Here is a 17,957-nt window from a genome sequence, read left to right as displayed (position 1 = left end):
TCTGTTTTGAGTAAATTCACAGAAAATTCTGTTAATAGCTAATCCAAAGGTTAGTTAGGAACCAAACCTATGATGAGTCCTTTAACCTCTCAATGCCCCAGGTAATTTGCTAAGAGTATAACTTGCAGACAAGTTGTCTATCTGCATCAATGGAGGGACTTGGCTAGTCTGTTCTCAACATTGATGAAATCATAGGTCCAAATCATTCAAAAATACTTTGTCAAAGAAGAAACAAAAGACTCAGAATACTTGATTTGTGTTTTTTAATGAGATCCTCAAAAGAGGTTGATTATCACTTCTGGATCGGCTAGAAATGGTAAGAGTGAGCAGGCACATCTTCAGGCCTCAGACTTCTCTTGGTTGATGGTTGCATTCCTGACTGTGGACTTTGTCCACAATGTCATAAAAACCTCTTCTTCCTGGAAGCTCACTCCACCTCTGGACTTTGCACATTGGAGTGCCCTCTGCCCCTACTTTTTCTCCCTCTGATTAGCCACTTCCTTCCAGGGCTTCCATTTTATGGAGGATGCCCAGGCCAACTATTTCTTCATTCTTCTGCAGGCTGCACTCTCAGCTTTGGACTTTCCCTGGGTACCCTCATTTCTTTGTCTCTCCCTCCAGTTTTTCAGCTTCCTTCTATGCATTGTCTTTCTTTTTTTAGATTGTAAGCTCCTTGAGGGCAGAAGCTATCATTCTTTCTCCTTGCATTTCTATTCCCATACTCAGCGCAGTTGCCTAAAACATGTGATAAATACTTGTTGACTTGACTGAGAGACCATTAATAAGTGTAAGTTTATTGATGAGAGGCAACTTGGCTTAGAGGATCAAGAGCTAGCTTCCATTCCTCCTTCTGATACATAACTGGTTGTGTGACCTTGGGCAAGTCATTTATCTTCTTAATTCCCCCAGCAACTCTCTAAGGTTATAATTGTTAGAGTAGGTTCCAGTCTGTATTGGTAAGAGAGAGTTCTTTACTGGGAGCTCCTTACATGGATTAAATCTCACCTATAAAAAATCTTTTATAGTATTTCATCTGTATAAAATTTTCCATGTAATTTGAAGTATTGGTTTTCCAGGAAAGTTTAAAGTACATTATGTTTTTACTGCTAAATAGAAGTCTGTGATGTTAACATTAATGACTCTTCTTGGGGAGTAATTTTTGCTTGATTTCTAGACTATTTAACAAAGTTGTAAAACTCCATTGTAGCCAAATGAAAACCAAAGTTCCCAGATTCAATGTTGTTATCGTTTTTTTCCCCCCCAAGTGAATAGAACCCGTGAGATTTGACCTATAAGACGGATTTGGAAAGGACCTTGAAGAGAAGGGATGTTTCCTTGCTTATAATCCATAGAACACAGAATGTTAGAATTGGAGGCACTTTGCAGATTAAGTTGTCCAAAGCACTCATTTTGTAAATGAGGCATCTGAGGCCCAGAGAGGCTCCATGCTCAGGGATGCACAGCTATTTGGAGGCAGAGCTGGCCCCAAGGCCCAGATTTCTTAGGATCTTTGCTGTGTTCTTTTCACTACCCCATGCTGCCTCTTAAATCTAAGTCGCTAAGTAGCACCAAATAGTGTGATGGAATCCTACGTAATAGAGACATCCTCGAACTTCCCTCCTTCTCCTATCTCCCTGTTCCTCTGCTTCCTTCTCCTATCTCCTACTCCCTCTACTTCTCTCTTCTATTTCCCCCTCCCTTTACTCCCCTGTCCTCTCTGTGTTCCCCTCCCCAACCCTCAAGCCATTCCACCAAAAATGTAACTAATCTAATGTGTCTATACATTGGGGCAGCTAGGTGGCACAGTGGATAGAGCACCGGCCCTGGATTCAGGAGGACCTGAGTTCAAATCTGGCCTTAGACACGTAACACTTACTAGCTTTGTGACCCTGGACAGGTCACTTAACCTCATTGCCTAGCCAAAAGAAATGTAGCTAATTCATTTCTGTTCTATTTCCCAAAAGAAGATATATAGTTTTCAGATGTCACTGAGTCTTTCTCAATAATCCCATCTAGTTTCTCAGAATATTCATCCAGCCTGATCAGATTTGGGGAATGTGTCTTACCTTCTGCGTAAGCCCTTTCCTTATTCCCCATGTACTTCTGCCTTGCCTCCCAATTTACTTTGCTTTTATTTTTTATATATTTTAAATGCAATTATCTATATTCATATTTTATCACCTGATAGTCTATAAGCTCCTGGAGAGGAGGGATTGCTTTGGTTTTGCCTTGATCTTCCTAGTGCCTAGTACAGTAGGTACATAGTACAGACATAGTAGGTGCTCAGATTCAAACTATTGATTAATTGATTCTGTACTAATTCATTCTGTGGCATTTTCCACATGTAATTTGTTTATACGTGAGTTGTGTACATCTCCAATTACCCATGTTGTTGTTTTTCCTCTTGGTTTTTAGAATCTGTTTGTCCAACACGAATTCCTGTAGCAGCCCGTGATGAAAAGGGATTTGACATTCTTTTAGGGTTGGGTGTGAAGAAGAAAGTAAAGAAAAGGATTCAGCTTTCACCAACCAAGACAAAAGCTTATGAAGTAACATCACAAGTTGATTTATCAGAACTTACAAGGTGATTTTGTCTTGATTTTGTCTTGATTTCTAGATAGCTTCTGGTGTTGAAAACTCACTGAGTCAATGTTTGTTTGTGTGTGTGTTTTTCTTCAGCCATGTTTTCCCGGAAGGTCTTCCTCCTTCATATGTATATGTCTCCACTCAGAGGTTTAAAGTCAAGAAAAAGTGGGACTTATGGAGAATCGTCACCATTGATGGAAGGCCACAGATTGCTGTTACCTTAAATGGAGCTGAAAAAACTCTGTCATTTACCACTACCAGCATAATGAATGGCACTCAAGTTGTCGTTTTTGCAGAGTCTGATGTTAAGGTAAAGCTATGTGGCTATGTGGCTACGCCAAGGATATTTGTGAAGGTGTACTTGGATGTTTTGAGGGGACAGGAAGGAGTTTATTCTGACTTGTCTCTTCTTGAGCATTGTCATTTACAATGACAGAAATGCAACAGGATTGGAAGATGTTGATGTGAATAGTGGAATGGAAGGAAGGCTGGTTTATAAATCTATATGATAGTAAGATACAATGGGCTTAGTAATGAGGCAGCATGGTATAGCAATTAGAGTACTGAACTAGAAATCAAGAATTGTTGTTTGTTGTGATTCCGTCATTCAATCATGTTTGTCTCTTCCTAGCCTCATGGCCCAGAGCACGTCAGGCCCTTCCATCTTCTACTGTCTCTCAAATTCTGTCCAAATTTATGTTCATTGTTTCCAGGACACTTTCTATCCATTTCATCCTGCGCCATCTCCTTTTCCCTTTGCCTTTGATCTTTCCCAATATCAGGGCCTTTTCCAATGAAGAATACCTATGTTCAAATCCCTCCTCTGACACCTATTATCTTCATGACCACAGGCAAGTCACTTTACCCTTGTTGCACCTTAGGCAAGTTACCTACAAAGTTATAGGAAAAGTACAAATGTGAAGTGGCGGAAAGAGTCCCCCTCACATTAACGAAATCATAGATCTTTGATGTGTCCACATGTTTTATAAACCTTAATAATATTAGAGTTGATAGTGGTCATAGTTTTAAGGATAATTTTTTTTTTTATAAAATGAACCTAATTTACATGATGTATCAGTAGCAGAGCTCAGATTAGAACTAATGCTCCTTTCTCCACTTTTATGTTAATCCACAGAGAAAATGGGTCCTATCCCCCAACAGGATAACAGTTAATATTCTGTCTATGTTTCTAATTTAGGGAATTCATAGTGTAGAATATAAATCTACAACTATGCATTTTATATTATCTCTTCATTTAATATGCTCATTAAAACTGAATTTTTAAAACTTGCCTTTTTTTGTCTGTGTCTATAGACTTTATTTGATGAAAGCTGGCATCAGATCCGCCTCTTAGTAACTGAAATGGATGTAACTTTATATATTGATGATCAACAAATAAAAAGCAAGCCATTACATCCAGTTTTAGGTATTTATGTCAGTGGCCAAACCCAAATAGGGAAATACTCTGGGAAAGAAGAAACTGTCCAGGTAAGTTCCACTATTCAAATTTTGCATTGCATATTATTCAGTGTTTGCTGGCATTTGCAGTACCATATTCTATATATGATTTTAATTTAATAGTTAATCTATTTTTGAAATATTTAGGCCACAGGATTTTTGCTTATTAATGAAACGGTGTATTTCTTGTTGTGAGAGGAACTAAATCCAACTTTAGCAGACCTATATAATGGTTTATGGAAAACATTTCCCAGGATGCTTGAGGATTTCCCACTCTTGCATTTGATTTTTCTCTGTAGAAAAGAACATGGTTAGGGCACTAAGTGAAAGTCATAGAATCTGCTGAGCTTGAAAGTGAAAGATTTTTGAAAATGAAAATATCGTGTGAAAACAAAATAGTCATGGGTTGTCTTCAGCTTATACCCAAAGCTCTTTAAAAAAAAAAACCCAAAACATTGATTATGAATGAGTCAGAAATGTAAAGCTAGAGGGCAAGAGTTTAACTCAAAGGTTAAAATAATAAACCATTTCTAAAAAATGTAGATATTCACAATCTGTGGAGTGTAGCTCTAAATCACAGGATATGTAATGCAGATACAGCTGTCAACTGATGGGTTACACACACTATTGTTACACAATATTTTTATGTCTAATAATTATAGTTAGTTCAATAGTAACAAGAGGTAAAACAATTAATTACAAGTAAGTGAGCTGCTGCATGAGGCCTTGTCACTTTGGGCCCTTACCTCTATTCAAAGTGTTGTATATTCCTCTTTCAAACCTTGAGCTCTGAGGTGACTACAAAGAATCTTCTGGAATTTTAGCACTCTTCTTGGGGTTGTGAATCATTGTGGGAAGAGCTGGGAAGAACCATCCTAGGAAATCCTCTTTGGACCTGGACCAGTTCTAAGTGTAGGGATATTACAGGACCATGAAAAATCTGGGTTTTATAGATCTTGAGAGTTTTTTTTTTTTTATCATAATGACATTGTCTCACTACTACCAGGCTACTCTACTAACTTCATCATTGCTTACTGCATCACATTTAATTGAATGCTGTGATTTTGAGCTTCTAACAATTGTTAATTCATATGAAATTTGTGACTCTGGTTTCTTCTTCATTATACTTGAAAAGTCAATTGTCATGTGCCCTTCCTTAAACCATACTTACTTTAGTGTGTTTCTGTTTATAGTTTGATGTCCAAAAACTAAGAATCTACTGTGACCCAGAACAAAACAACCGTGAAACAGCTTGTGAAATCCCTGGATTTGTAAGTACGACAGGTTCACTTTCAAGCATTTGCTTCAGCACTGTTAGAACAAATTAGAAGCAGATTGATGGTTTAGCCTTTAATTAGCGTGTATTTTACAATTTATTTTCTCTTTGATGTGAGTAGAAATTGTTACATGTGAAAGAAAACTGCTTTGAGGTTTACTGTACAAAAGGGGAATCACACTATGAAACTGCCTGAATGGGAATGAGAAATGCAAAGAAAGAATTCCTGTCAGGAAGGGGGGGGGCACTCATAATAAAAGCCCAGCCCACTTTCTCTAAGATGTATTTATTTTCTTCCAGAATATCCTATCAGTTGTTCTTTATGAAAAAAAAATAGTAATTTTTGTGATTGTAATTATTTGTGTATAAAATTGAAATATTTGGACCAGGTCAACACAAACATAGGATATTCTGTCAAAACACAACATGATGTGGTAGGTGGAGTACTATATTTGGAATCAGGAGGACCTGGGTTCAAATTTTGCCTTTAACACTCTTACTGGCTATGTGATCATTTTATCTCTCTGGTTGTCATTTTTCTCACTGGCAAAATGGACAAGTTGGAATAGATGTCCTCTAAAATCTCTTCCAACTCTAGGTCTATAATCCTTTTATACTTGGATTTCTATGGCAGGAATGTTTAATTATCCTTTTAAAATAACTGGACAAAACTTTCACTTAGTGTGTGAGATATTAGCCCCAGCTATGACATGTGTGATTATAAGCATGTAAACTATTGTATATTTTTCTATTTACAATGAATACATATCAATTACTCTTTTTTTGGTTTGTTTTCTTAATTATACCTTTTTTGAGTTCATAGAACATGTGTATGCAGAAAAAGGAACTCACTAAAATGTAGGAGGAAAAAGCTAAAGGAATTTTAACTTAATATAATTTTAACTTAAATAACGTAATTATATACAATAATTATATTATACAATAATTAATACTATACAATTTGTTTGAATGTCCACTTTATGTGGAAAGGGGAAGGAATACATTATAAAGTTAGCATCAAATGTAGTTTGATTATTGGACAACATGTCCCTTCTTAGATAAAGATAGGCTTTTAAAAGATTACAATAATTTATAATTTGGCTGCTATTATTTGATTATATTTGAATTGCTTTCAGCATTTAGGCCTGTGTTCAATTTCAGTCTCTTGTACTTATTGGTTGGTTGACTTTGGGTGTCACTTTACCTATATAAACCTCAGTTTCCTCATCTGTAAAGTATCAATAATAATACTCTGTCTACCTCACAGGACAGTTGCAAGAAAGTGCTTTCCAGACCTTGAAGTAATATATAAATATGAGTTATTCTTATTCTTTTTCTTAAGTCATGTGGTAAAACAATATTATCATTTATTTATATTAAATATGATGATTATAGGTCAAATTTACATAAATTTGATTAGTTACATATTTTATTTTTGTTCTTGTTGCAGAATGGAGAGGTAAGCCTGAGTCATTTTATTCACCTTACAGTGTCATGCAAGCACTTTGGTAATATTAAATATCTTTCTAACAACTGTAAGTAGATTGACCAGTTGGAAACAGCTTTTATAAATGTAGCCATGTACCACAAAATCAAAATTTTCATATTCAGTGAAATCATCTTGACTTTGATTTCCCTTTTAGATTGTCTTAAAATGGAAAGTACCTTTAAAATTTTTCTTCCAGTAAATAATAATTATTTTCACTTTAATTACTGGTGTAACATTGGTCATGGGATCATAAGGCTTGAAATAAGGTTATACTATCACATTGCTGTAGGATGGAACCTGGAAGAAGAATTGGGGAAGTTCCAAAGATTTTTTACTGCTATTTTCTGTTTGCTAACAGATTTAATAAATTTGGTGCTCTAAGATGATTCAACAGGGTGACTTTTTTAGAGTGTTCTTGAGTGGTAGGCTAGCTTTGGGGGCCAGGATAAGTAATTTACCATTGAGCATTCTCTGTGTGCTCAAACTCAGAGGAACCCATCTATTTCATTTTTAGAGAGGATCTGCAGTCTTAATAGTCAGTATGTTTTCTGAACTCAGGTGTTTTCTGTGCTTCTCTTAACTTAAGAAGCATCCCAAGACATTGTGTTGGGCAATCTGTGTCCAGAGATACCTCGCTTATTTTGTACCCAACATTTCACATATAGAGACATTAGCTGAAGAGATATAAATGACATTGAGCTAATTTATCAGTGCACACAGTGATGGGTTCCATGCCAAGGGTCAAGAAATGTACATGATAGATTCATTGGGGAGGGATGATATAAGAAATTAATAAATTCTCACATATCATATCTCTGAACTTGTGCGATCTGTATTAGCAAGTTGGGAAAGTCAGTATAAATGTTTTACCATGACAATTTCTTGATCACACTCTCTCACCTGTGGTAGTCTGTTCAAGATTCCCAAGGACCAAGTGACAGTGAAATCCCATTATAATGATTCATTCAAATGCATGTTTGAAAGTTTGAAAGGTTTGATGCTTATGTTTTTGCTTATTGTTAATTTACTTTGCATAGTGCCTGAATGGTCCCAGTGATGTAGGCTCTACCCCAGCTCCCTGTGTATGTCCACCAGGAAAACCAGGACTCCCAGGCCCCAAAGTGAGTGAAGTCTCTGATGCAACTGTAATAAAGAAAAATGAGTTTTTCTTCACACATACACATGCCCATGCACCATTTTCTATATTTGTCTTTGATTTCAATCTAATATTTTTATATGAACCTATAATTTTCATTGATATAGAGAAATCCCAGTGAGGGAACCTCCTTTATCAATGCGCATCTGTAACTAATAGTCTTGAAGAATTGTACCACACACTCTCAGTAATAACCATTATAAACTTGGCCTTATATAATTCTTCTTACATGCCTACATGAGCAGTCTTTAAATAGGAAGATGATGTTATTGTCCCACTGACAATGGGGCAAGCAGTTTCAGTTTTTGTTTGGTGGTAATAGAATCTATGAACTCCATAAGCATCATACTTTAACCAACTGATTTTACCTGGTCAAGGTAGATGTATGATTTGCAAAAAAAAAAAGTATAATTTTTCATTGTTCCCCACTTGGTAATATTTGGTGTTGAATTGGCAAAATGAAAATGTCAAATGCAAAATAAGACTCTGTAACTGATTTTAATGTTGCAAGTAAAGCTTCTCATGCCAAATCTAGTGGCTCAGGTTATATTAAATAAGAATGTGTGATATCAAATTTAATTTAATTTCCTATTTCTAAATTGCTAGCATCACAGTTTCACCATAACTGGAACATCTTCACTCTATAGTCTGTTGTCCTATTATCAAAACACATAATTTTGATTTTTCTATCTTGTATGCCAATCCCACGCATAAGTTTTCATCATGTGCTTCATGCTCTGCTTATAATTAAAGTCTAAACTTGATGTTAAAGCTCAAATGCTGTCACAAAAGTAAAACTGAAAATTCATCTTATATCATTACTGGCATCATTTCTAAAGTTGGTCTGAGATTTGGTCATAGCAGGCTTAAGTATGTTTTGGGCCAGATGACTTGAAATTATGTGACTTTGGCTTAATGATTTTTGGATTTGTTATCAACTTGCTTTTGGACTGAATTTAGAGAAGTTAACTTAAAAATATCTTTCATTTAAAGAAGTCATGTTTTATAGATTTTTTTTAAATTTAGACAATTGGAAAGTTAGAATGATTGTTAGTTTAACAAAACTTGATGTCTTGAACTTCAAACAGAACACCATTTGTTAGTGATATTTATGAACTCTGTTTGTGTGTGTATGTATTTACAACAAAGGGGTATAGGTATGATAAATGCTCATAAACAAAAGTAAAAGAAAGAAGTTAAGTTCTGGTTGCTGAATCATGGAATTCTGAATTGTAGCAGAAATTCCTGTGGTCTGAGGAAAGGCAGATGTGTGGTAACTTAATAAAAGAGAGATCCCAGGCTAGAAAGTGCCCTAAAATACTTTTTAAAAGTATCCATTCCCAATGACTGTCCTTCTTAACTTCTTCCTTATAAAGAGTTTTCAACTTGTCTAGTGAAAGGTTTTCTTTTTTTCCCCCCTAAATATTAGATTATTTCTCTGAATGCTAATGAAGTTGCAGGAAAATTAATTTTGCTGGCATGTGTTTCTATTGTAAAAATAATGATCCATGCCTTGGGAGCCATTGTGGAAGACAAAACTTGTATCTTTTGAAAATTTTCACTTATAGAACTGGAGGAAGGGAACGCAAACAAATCCAAGTACACTTACTGAGTGTCTTCTCAGGAGCATAAAAGTACAATTATCTTACCTCCACTCCTACTGCCCTAGTAAAGAGTTCTGTATCTCATTTCCCTCTCCCATCTCTCCCGCCGGTAAAAAGGAGATTTTATTTTCAAAATATATCCTGTCAGGTAGAGATTACTTGCATTTTTACAGCTGTTGTTTATAGATTTTTAATTATTCTTTCTGCATCAGATTTATGAATGTAATTTTTTTCTGTTAAAGCCCCTTTGGAATATTGGATGGTACATTAAAATACTACTTCACATCTCCATTGATACTTCTGAAATAAATTGAGCCCTTTTCACTTTTCCTGTTGGCATTTCAGGACTCTAGCCAGTAACCTAAAGAATTGTTTTGGAACAAGGAGATTAGCTTCATACAGGCTATTCTAGCCATTATAGGCCTTTGGTTAAAGTTTAATCACTGGACCTTATAGGAATGATCTCTTACCCAAAAGAATGGTCCACATGCTAGGGAGTTGATTCTAATTCACTTGTATGTGTTCCAGGCACCTTTTAGGGACTTATTGAATGTGAAGAAGCTTTTGTAAGTTTCAGCAGAATGCCCCAAACCAAGCTCCTACATACTTTTTAAATGAATCTTTACCAGAATTGGAGAAAAATATGCAGTCTTATTCCCATTAATTGTTTTTTGTTTGATTTTGTTTGATTTTGTTTTGTTTTGTTTAAATTATTGAGTGAGTGGTAGCTTTCTGCCTTGAAATGCTGACTGTAGTAATACTGTGGTATAGTCACTAATTTTCCAAAAATATGCCCAGACTTATTGCCTGTCCTTTGAAGGCCACAGGTTGTTAGGGGACAGAGGTTAGATTGTTATCATGACATATTAATTCCATTATGTTTTTGTTCTACTGATGGACATAGCCATTTTGTGATTTATTTATTTACTTTTGTCTTTCAAGGGAGACCCTGGACAACCTGGGAATCATGGTTATCCAGGACAACCTGGTCAAGATGGTAAGCCTGTGAGTACTAAAAGCTTAGTCATCTATAGTCCTGTCATTGTAAAACTAGCTTTGTATCACTTTAAGTGTCATGTTTCACCTCCTTTTTCTCCCTTTATCCTTTCCCCCATAGGTCTCCATTTCTCCCACCAAATATTGTTGATCTTTGATATACATTCCAATAGTGTAAATGTAGTTTAAATGGTGCATGGCTTTATTTATTCTTATGGCTTTCTCCTTTATTTAGATGGTAATTTGTAAGATAAATACAAATTTAAAATTGTTTCAGATGTCACAAGAATATTCTTTCTTATTGATTTGTCTTGTAAAAACATTTACACTCTTCTGGATACATGATTAAAAGGAGAATACTTACTTTGAAGAATAAAATCTACAAACAAGTCTTCTATCCTGTGTATTTTACTGGTGGAAAGGTATTAGGACATCTTGACATACTAAAGATATGAATTCAAGATATTTGCAAAAGAAATCATCTTTTAAAATACTTCAGGAAAATTCATTAGGAACATGTCCTTATTGGGTGACATATATTACATCTTATTTTTTTTCCTGTGATGAATTTGGATTCTCCCATTCTTTCCAAACTGCTATCATATAGGACATTGGCTTTCTGAATGATGCTTCTGTGTGTGTTTCCAAGTCATGTTTTCTCAGAATAAACAAACGAGAGAGAGAGAGAGAGAGAGAGAGGGAGAATCTGTGTGTGCTGGGAGCAAGTCTGGAACATTTTATCTTAAAGCATTGTGATTAATGTTAAGAGCCTATTGTTGAAATGGCCAAATATAAACCACAAAATGAATGTAGGAAGCCACAAATCTCAAAGGAAGGTCTCAGTGACAATACATACCCTTTGCAATCTAGGGGCCAGCTAACTTTGTAAGGAAAGCAAATATTTCAAACTGAGGGTATTTCTTAGAAAAGATCTGGTCCTTGGGGTCCCTGAAATGTCATACTCTAATCACAAGGAAAACATGAATATTTTCTTTTTGACTTGAAGTATTTATTTAATGTGTTGACATGTTAAGTTATAGCCTTTTTCTTCCTGCTGAATTTGAAGCCTAGCACTAAGTTTTTCCAAATTTTTTTTAATCAGTTTATTAACTCAATACAGTTTGTTATACTTCATTTCCCTGAAGTTTGTATATGTGTCCAAGCAACCAGCCACACTTTCTTAGGGAAACCCTTTGCAAATTTTATCTTAAGGAATTCTGATTAACATTGAGAGGTTAATGTTAATATGGTCAGGCACCATCCACAAAATGAAAGAAGGAACCCACAAACCACAAAATGCTATCCCCTTCCTTTCTTCAGTATAAACACTGGTTATAAAAATGTTGTAATCTTGGTAAGGATTTTTCTTTTTTGTATTTTGTTATAACCTGTAGTTCTTTTGCCATTGGTGTCTCTAATTTCATTTGAAGATGCGAGCTAATGAAAGGAACCTGGTCTTAATGTGTATATGTGAAAGTTTACATGTAAAATAACAATAGATTAATAATGGGCTGGTCATCAGAAATCTAGCAGAATCACAAAATGTCAGAATTGGGAGATATCTTAGAGATCATTTAGTTTAGCACTCTCATTTTATAGATGAGGAAACAGAAGCACTAAGATGTTCAGTCACTTCCCCAAGGTCAGCCAGACAGTAAGTGATTGAGTTGGGATTTGAGTCTAGGTCTTTTGATTTAATACCAGGATTTGTTTTAGATTGGATTTTCATTGGTTTGGAGATAGTTTTCTTCAAGAACAGAATAGTGTTGTTTTTAAGGCATTTTTTTTGTAGTTTGAAAACAGACCATTAAAAGATAATTTGGTTAATATGTCCTTTTTGTCTTTTGGAGAGTTACTTTATTCACCAAACTCTTTTAAAATTCATATCCTTCCCAGGATTTTGAGTTCAATAAAGAGTTCAACTCTTTGTTCAATTCAGTTTTTAAACTGAACAGTATTTTAAAGTCCAGAATCTTGAATAGGTCCTTTCTGTTGAGATAAATAATTATTTATAACCATTGTTTTGGGGCAATTCAGATTTCCCCCTTTTCTCTATTCTCATTTCAAGTCCTCAGTCTCTAAAGGTTGAGTTAACCTTTTCTTTACTGGACCCCACTCAGCCTTACAAGGAATCTCGAGTTTAAGGTGAATTCCATACTATCAAGCTTGGGTGGAGATAGACTCTTTTGTCTAAATTGTCCAAGGCTAGAGGTGGTCTGAGTATAGAGATAGTCTCTAAGTCCATGGGTGACATGATGTCATCCTCAGCCCCTTATTTGAGTAAGCCCATTTCTCTTTGTAAAGTTCACTTCTCATTGATTGTTAACCAGTCAGAGATGGTTGTCATCCTTTTAAATACTCCTCTTCCAAAAGCGCATATAAACCCTGAGCCCACTGCCATTATGGTTTTTGGTCTGAGAGAGATGGCCAAATAACCATCCTTTTATTAAAATGCTGGCATTATTAACAAAATGATTAAATTGCCCAGAAATTATATCTCTTGAACCTTTTTAAATACCATACTGTCAAGAGCAAGTGGACATCTGGAAATGAACTTATATCTGCATATGAACCTTGCAGTAATATTTAGGAAGTATAGGTAAGATGAGTGACTCAGCGGATAGAACGTGGCCTGATGGAAGGAAGACCTGAGTTCAAATTTAACCTCACACATATACTAGCTCTGTGACCTTAGTCAATTTACTTAACCACTATTTGCCTCAGTTTTCTCCTCTGTAAAGTGGAGATAATAATGGCGTCTACTTCATAGGATTGTTGTGAGCATCGAATGAGATGATACTTGTAAAGTGCTCAGCACAATGCCTGGCATATAGTAAGTGCTATATTAATGTAAGTTATTGTTATTATCCACAATTAATAGACTGTGTCTGTTGATACCTCTATTAAAAACCTTATGTTCTATATGTTAATTAGTGGTTTCTAACATCTTTAGCATTTTGACAGTGTCAGTAGAGTTTCAAAAAGTGGCAGAGATGGTTTGTTTCTATTTACTCCTGTTTCCAAGGTGAATTAAGAAAGAAAAAAAACACAGCAGCTGTATCATCTGCCAAGTGTCCCTGAGGAATACATTTAAACAGTGAATACTCATTTTACTTTGTTTCTGTCATCATCAATCTTATTTATTATAAGCTATTGTATTCTTAGCATTGTAATGTTCATATCCCATCTTCTAGTCCTCTTTAATGCTATTGCCTTCCTTCTAAGGCTACCTGCAATTTTCCATATCAAATATATATATACCTGACTAAATTGGCCTTTTTACTGTTCCTGATATATAATGCTCCATTTCTTTATCTTTGTGTCTTTGTGTTCTCTGTCTTTCTGTCTGTCTCTGTCTGTCTGTCTGTCTCTGTCTCTGTCTCTCTGCCTTTCTCTATCTCCCCTCTCTCTTTCCTAGAATGTACTCACTCCTTCCTTACCTCTGATCCTTAGAGACCTTATTTTCCTTTAAGATTCAACTTAAGATTTCCCTTCATCATGAAGACATTCCTGATTTCTCTAGCTTCAAATGTCCTTCCCAAATTACTTTTTACCTTCTATGTATCTATGTATGCATATTTTTTTCTCTCCTAATGAATGGGCAGCTCTTTGACAGCACGGACTTTCACTGTTTTCTTTATATTGTCAAAGCCAGAGTTGCTTCATATAGTAGGCACTTAGTAAGTGCTGGTTGGTTGATTGACTATATTATGGGAAACCTGCATGTTTCCCTTTCAAAGGAAATTTTACAATGTACTTCATTAAGAGGTCTTTTTAAAATTAAATAAATCCTTATATATTTGTGTTGTTCTCAGCTTAGAATATGAATTAAAAAGGAGTCATAGAAATTTAGTTAGAGGTCTATTCAGTTTTAATCTGATCCAGTAAAACAAGATACTATGCTAGAGACTTTGCAGAAAGATCATCTAGCCAAAGTCCTTTATTTTTTAAATGAGGAAACTTTTGAAGTTTAGAAAGAGACATGATAGATGTCATGTAGCTATTTGCCAATGTAGGAAAACTATGCATATACATACATATATAACCCACACATATGTATATATACATATACAGAAATATATATATATATATATATATACACACACACACACATACATATACAGAAAGAGAAAGAGACAGAGACAGAGAGACAGAGACAGAGAGAGTATACTGGCTTACTGAAACAAGAAAATGTAGAGGTCATCTAGTCCAACTTCTTCATTTTAAAGATGAGGAAACTGAGGCTAAGAGAGGTAGTGTGAGGCAGTGAAAAGAGCTCTAGATCAACAGTCAGAAGAACTGGGTTGGAATCCTGGCTCTGCTGCTTACAAATTATGTAATTTTTGGCAAAGTCATTTCACCGTTCTGAGTCTAAGTATCCTGATCTCTAAAATGAGGAGGTTGGACTGGATGACCTCTAATGTCCTTTCCATCTCTAAACTAAATGACTTGCTAAAATTCATACAGGCAGTAAGTTTTATAGCTAGGACTTAAACTCATGTTCAACCTATGTCCAATACCACAACACCATGGATCTCAGTTCTATCCTTCAAGGAAAATAAAATCTGGGGTAATATCTATTTTTTTTTGGCTCCTTCACCATACAGGTACAAGGATGAAGACAATAGAAAATTGTTCTTATTTCCAGGGTTTGATAATACGTATGGGCCATTAGGTACTTTTAATAGCGTCATCAAATGGCTCCCACTGAGCAGTCAATAAAAAAGCACCTCCTAGACTCAGTTTGGTATGGAATGACCTTAGAAGTTTTACTCTGGTCTCAATATCACACTACTCCTGAGGATTCTCAGGATATTGGGTAGGTTCTGAGTCATCACCTCTTCCCTTCTTGGAATTCTGATTTCCCTGGGTAAAGCTGTTGGGCAAATTTATTTAATTTGGGTTACAAGATTTCTCCATTTGTGTGGCTTACAACTCACAGGATGCTCACAGGACAGAGGGATTCACACATTTCTTCCCCTTTCCCCACTACCTCCATTAAAATACCTTATGGAATATAGACTCAGAATGAGGCCAAGAGATGATGAATGGTTCTATGAATGATTCAAAGTCCTATAGACAATAAGTGACAGATCTAGGATTTGAACCTGGGTCCTATGACTGCATATCCCCCGCCTTTTTCACTATAGTTCATTGCCTCACAGGATCAAGAAAACCAACGATCAGGCAGGAGTCAAAGCAATTCCATGTATCTATACTTTGGTCTCTAACTCATAATCCTGAAGAACCTGGTCACTCTTGAACTTGCTGAGTTTCTAAAGGACATATCTTAAATGTGTTTTTTAGACTAAAATGCAACCACTATAGATGCCCATGATGATAGCTGTTGCCTGATATAATTCTCTTTCTTTTCTTTTCTTGTGATGGACAGTGTTGGATAATGATTACATTCTCTTGAGAATTACAGCTACAGCATCCCCAGAGTGAGAGGGAATCCCCCATGAATTTTCGAGTGTTAGTGAATTGTCCCTTTTACATGTAGGAGGTACTATAGTTATTTGATAACAGAAACATGAGTATTACTACAATTGATTCAGGATTATTTATGCTCAAATTATAGGTTTGTTGTCAGTCTATATCTGTAAATATAAACTTTCTAAGTGATGGGGTGGTAGTCTATGGTACTCTATTCTTGGTAAACCCAGATAATCTGGAAATTTTATGTTTATTGGGATAATTTTAGCTTGGAAATCACATTTTTAAAGGTTCATTTAAAAAATCTTTCCCCTTGTAAGAGATGTGAGGTTGGGTGGCCAGGCAGGAAGAGGCTAAGAGCCAAAACAGCTGAGGATCATTAGTGACAGTCAAGGGCCAACACATTGAGGGAGTGGAAGGTGTGGGTGGAGCCTTTAGCCTAACCATTAAAGCCATCTGGGCTGAGGAAACTTGGATACAAATGTTTTAAGGGAATTCTGCTTTGTTTGGATTTGGTTCTGTGCAATCCCCCTCTGCAAGCCGTTTGAACTCTTTTCATATTAATGCATGATAAAGCCAAGTTTGGGCTTTTAAGAGAAAGTAATTCCATTTAGGAGAAATAGTAATGTCCATAAGGAAAATGCCTATAGCCAAAATTGAAGGGCTGTTTCTTTCCTTTTGTTTGTTTTTCTCACTCAAATACTTCCATTGCCTTAGTGATTGAATGCATTAACAGTTACGCCATTTTAGCACAAAGCCGTGACCAACAACCAAGCAAATATATAATTTTGGATTTAACTCTGACTTTTTTTTCTTTTTCTTTCTTTCTTTCTTTTTTAAACTGTCAGCTATAGAATCCCTGAATTCAGAGCTGGAAAGGAACTTAGAACTCATTGAGTTCGATCCCTTCATTTTACAAATAAGGAGATGTAGGACCAGAGAGACTAACTGAAAGTAAAATTTAAAAGTCATGCTTAATTGATAGTTCAAGATAATTGAGGATTTACACTATGTAGTATAGCTGTGAAAAGAAAAACAATAGATAATTTCATAGGTTGGTTATAATGTTATTGTAACTTATCCCACATATTTGTTCCCTTCCATGTTCTGTCAGAAAAGCTTTTTTGTTATTTCTTTCAAGTTAACATGTATTTATTAAGTGCTTATTATGTGTCAGGGTACTGTGCTAAGCACCAGGAATGTGATTTCAATTGTATGTTGTATTATTTTTCTCATTTTTATTCTTATGCTCTTGTACTGATCTTTTTTCTCCAACAAATGTGTGGTTTGACTATATACAGACAACTTATTCAAGGTAATAACTGCCATATCAATAATGATTCTTTCCTTACTTGTAAAACATAATCTTTTCACATATTTTGTTATCAGTTAGCATTTCTTTTATCTAAGTTACCATTTTTTTTGAGGAAAATATTAATGATGTAGAGGAGATAGATTTCTGTGTAGTTTATAAGTCTTTGGTCTCTCTCATTCCTTATTCCTGACTCATGTTCTCCAATTCTTTGCCATCATCACTCATTCCCATCTTTGCATTTAAGTCACCTGACATAAAAGTATATGTTGATTTGCTTTGAAGGATCTTACTGAGTTATTCTTTGAATTTCTCAACCCCTTTATCCATTGCAACTAACATTTGTACGTAAATTGTAGCTATGTTCATTGTGATCTTTCTGCAAACATCGATCATGTGCACTATAATAAGAAATGACCAAATGTGTCATGAAATGATATTTCTGTTTGCCTTTAGTCTTACAATAAAACCAATTCTGCCATTTTATTTATTTCTTGATTGATTTTTTGCTATTCCAACTAGAGCATATGAGCTATCTGTCCATATAACTGTAACATCCCTATTTTTTTCTGGATTTGTTTATAATAAGAATGTCAGGATTGATATGATTCACTTCATGGCAACTTTGACATGATTCAATTCCT

General features: G+C 35.3%; 1 protein-coding gene across 1 annotated transcript in view; it reads left to right on the top strand.

Moving 5' to 3' along the window:
* COL21A1 (collagen type XXI alpha 1 chain) overlaps positions 1–17,957 on the top strand; it is a 221,485-nt gene that overhangs the window by 112,441 nt on the left and 91,087 nt on the right. Inside the window, exons 4-10 of the mRNA XM_027852911.1 lie at positions 2,416–2,584; positions 2,680–2,896; positions 3,901–4,074; positions 5,238–5,315; positions 6,771–6,779; positions 7,847–7,930; positions 10,512–10,574. Of these exons, the coding sequence (XP_027708712.1) occupies positions 2,416–2,584; positions 2,680–2,896; positions 3,901–4,074; positions 5,238–5,315; positions 6,771–6,779; positions 7,847–7,930; positions 10,512–10,574 (794 nt within the window). The remainder of the gene's footprint in view (positions 1–2,415; positions 2,585–2,679; positions 2,897–3,900; positions 4,075–5,237; positions 5,316–6,770; positions 6,780–7,846; positions 7,931–10,511; positions 10,575–17,957) is intronic.

The sequence above is a fragment of the Vombatus ursinus genome, unplaced genomic scaffold (genome assembly GCF_900497805.2).
Source record: "Vombatus ursinus unplaced genomic scaffold, bare-nosed wombat genome assembly UNPS02009835.1, whole genome shotgun sequence".
NCBI lineage: Eukaryota > Metazoa > Chordata > Mammalia > Diprotodontia > Vombatidae > Vombatus > Vombatus ursinus.
This window is presented reverse-complemented; position numbering and strand designations above follow the sequence as displayed.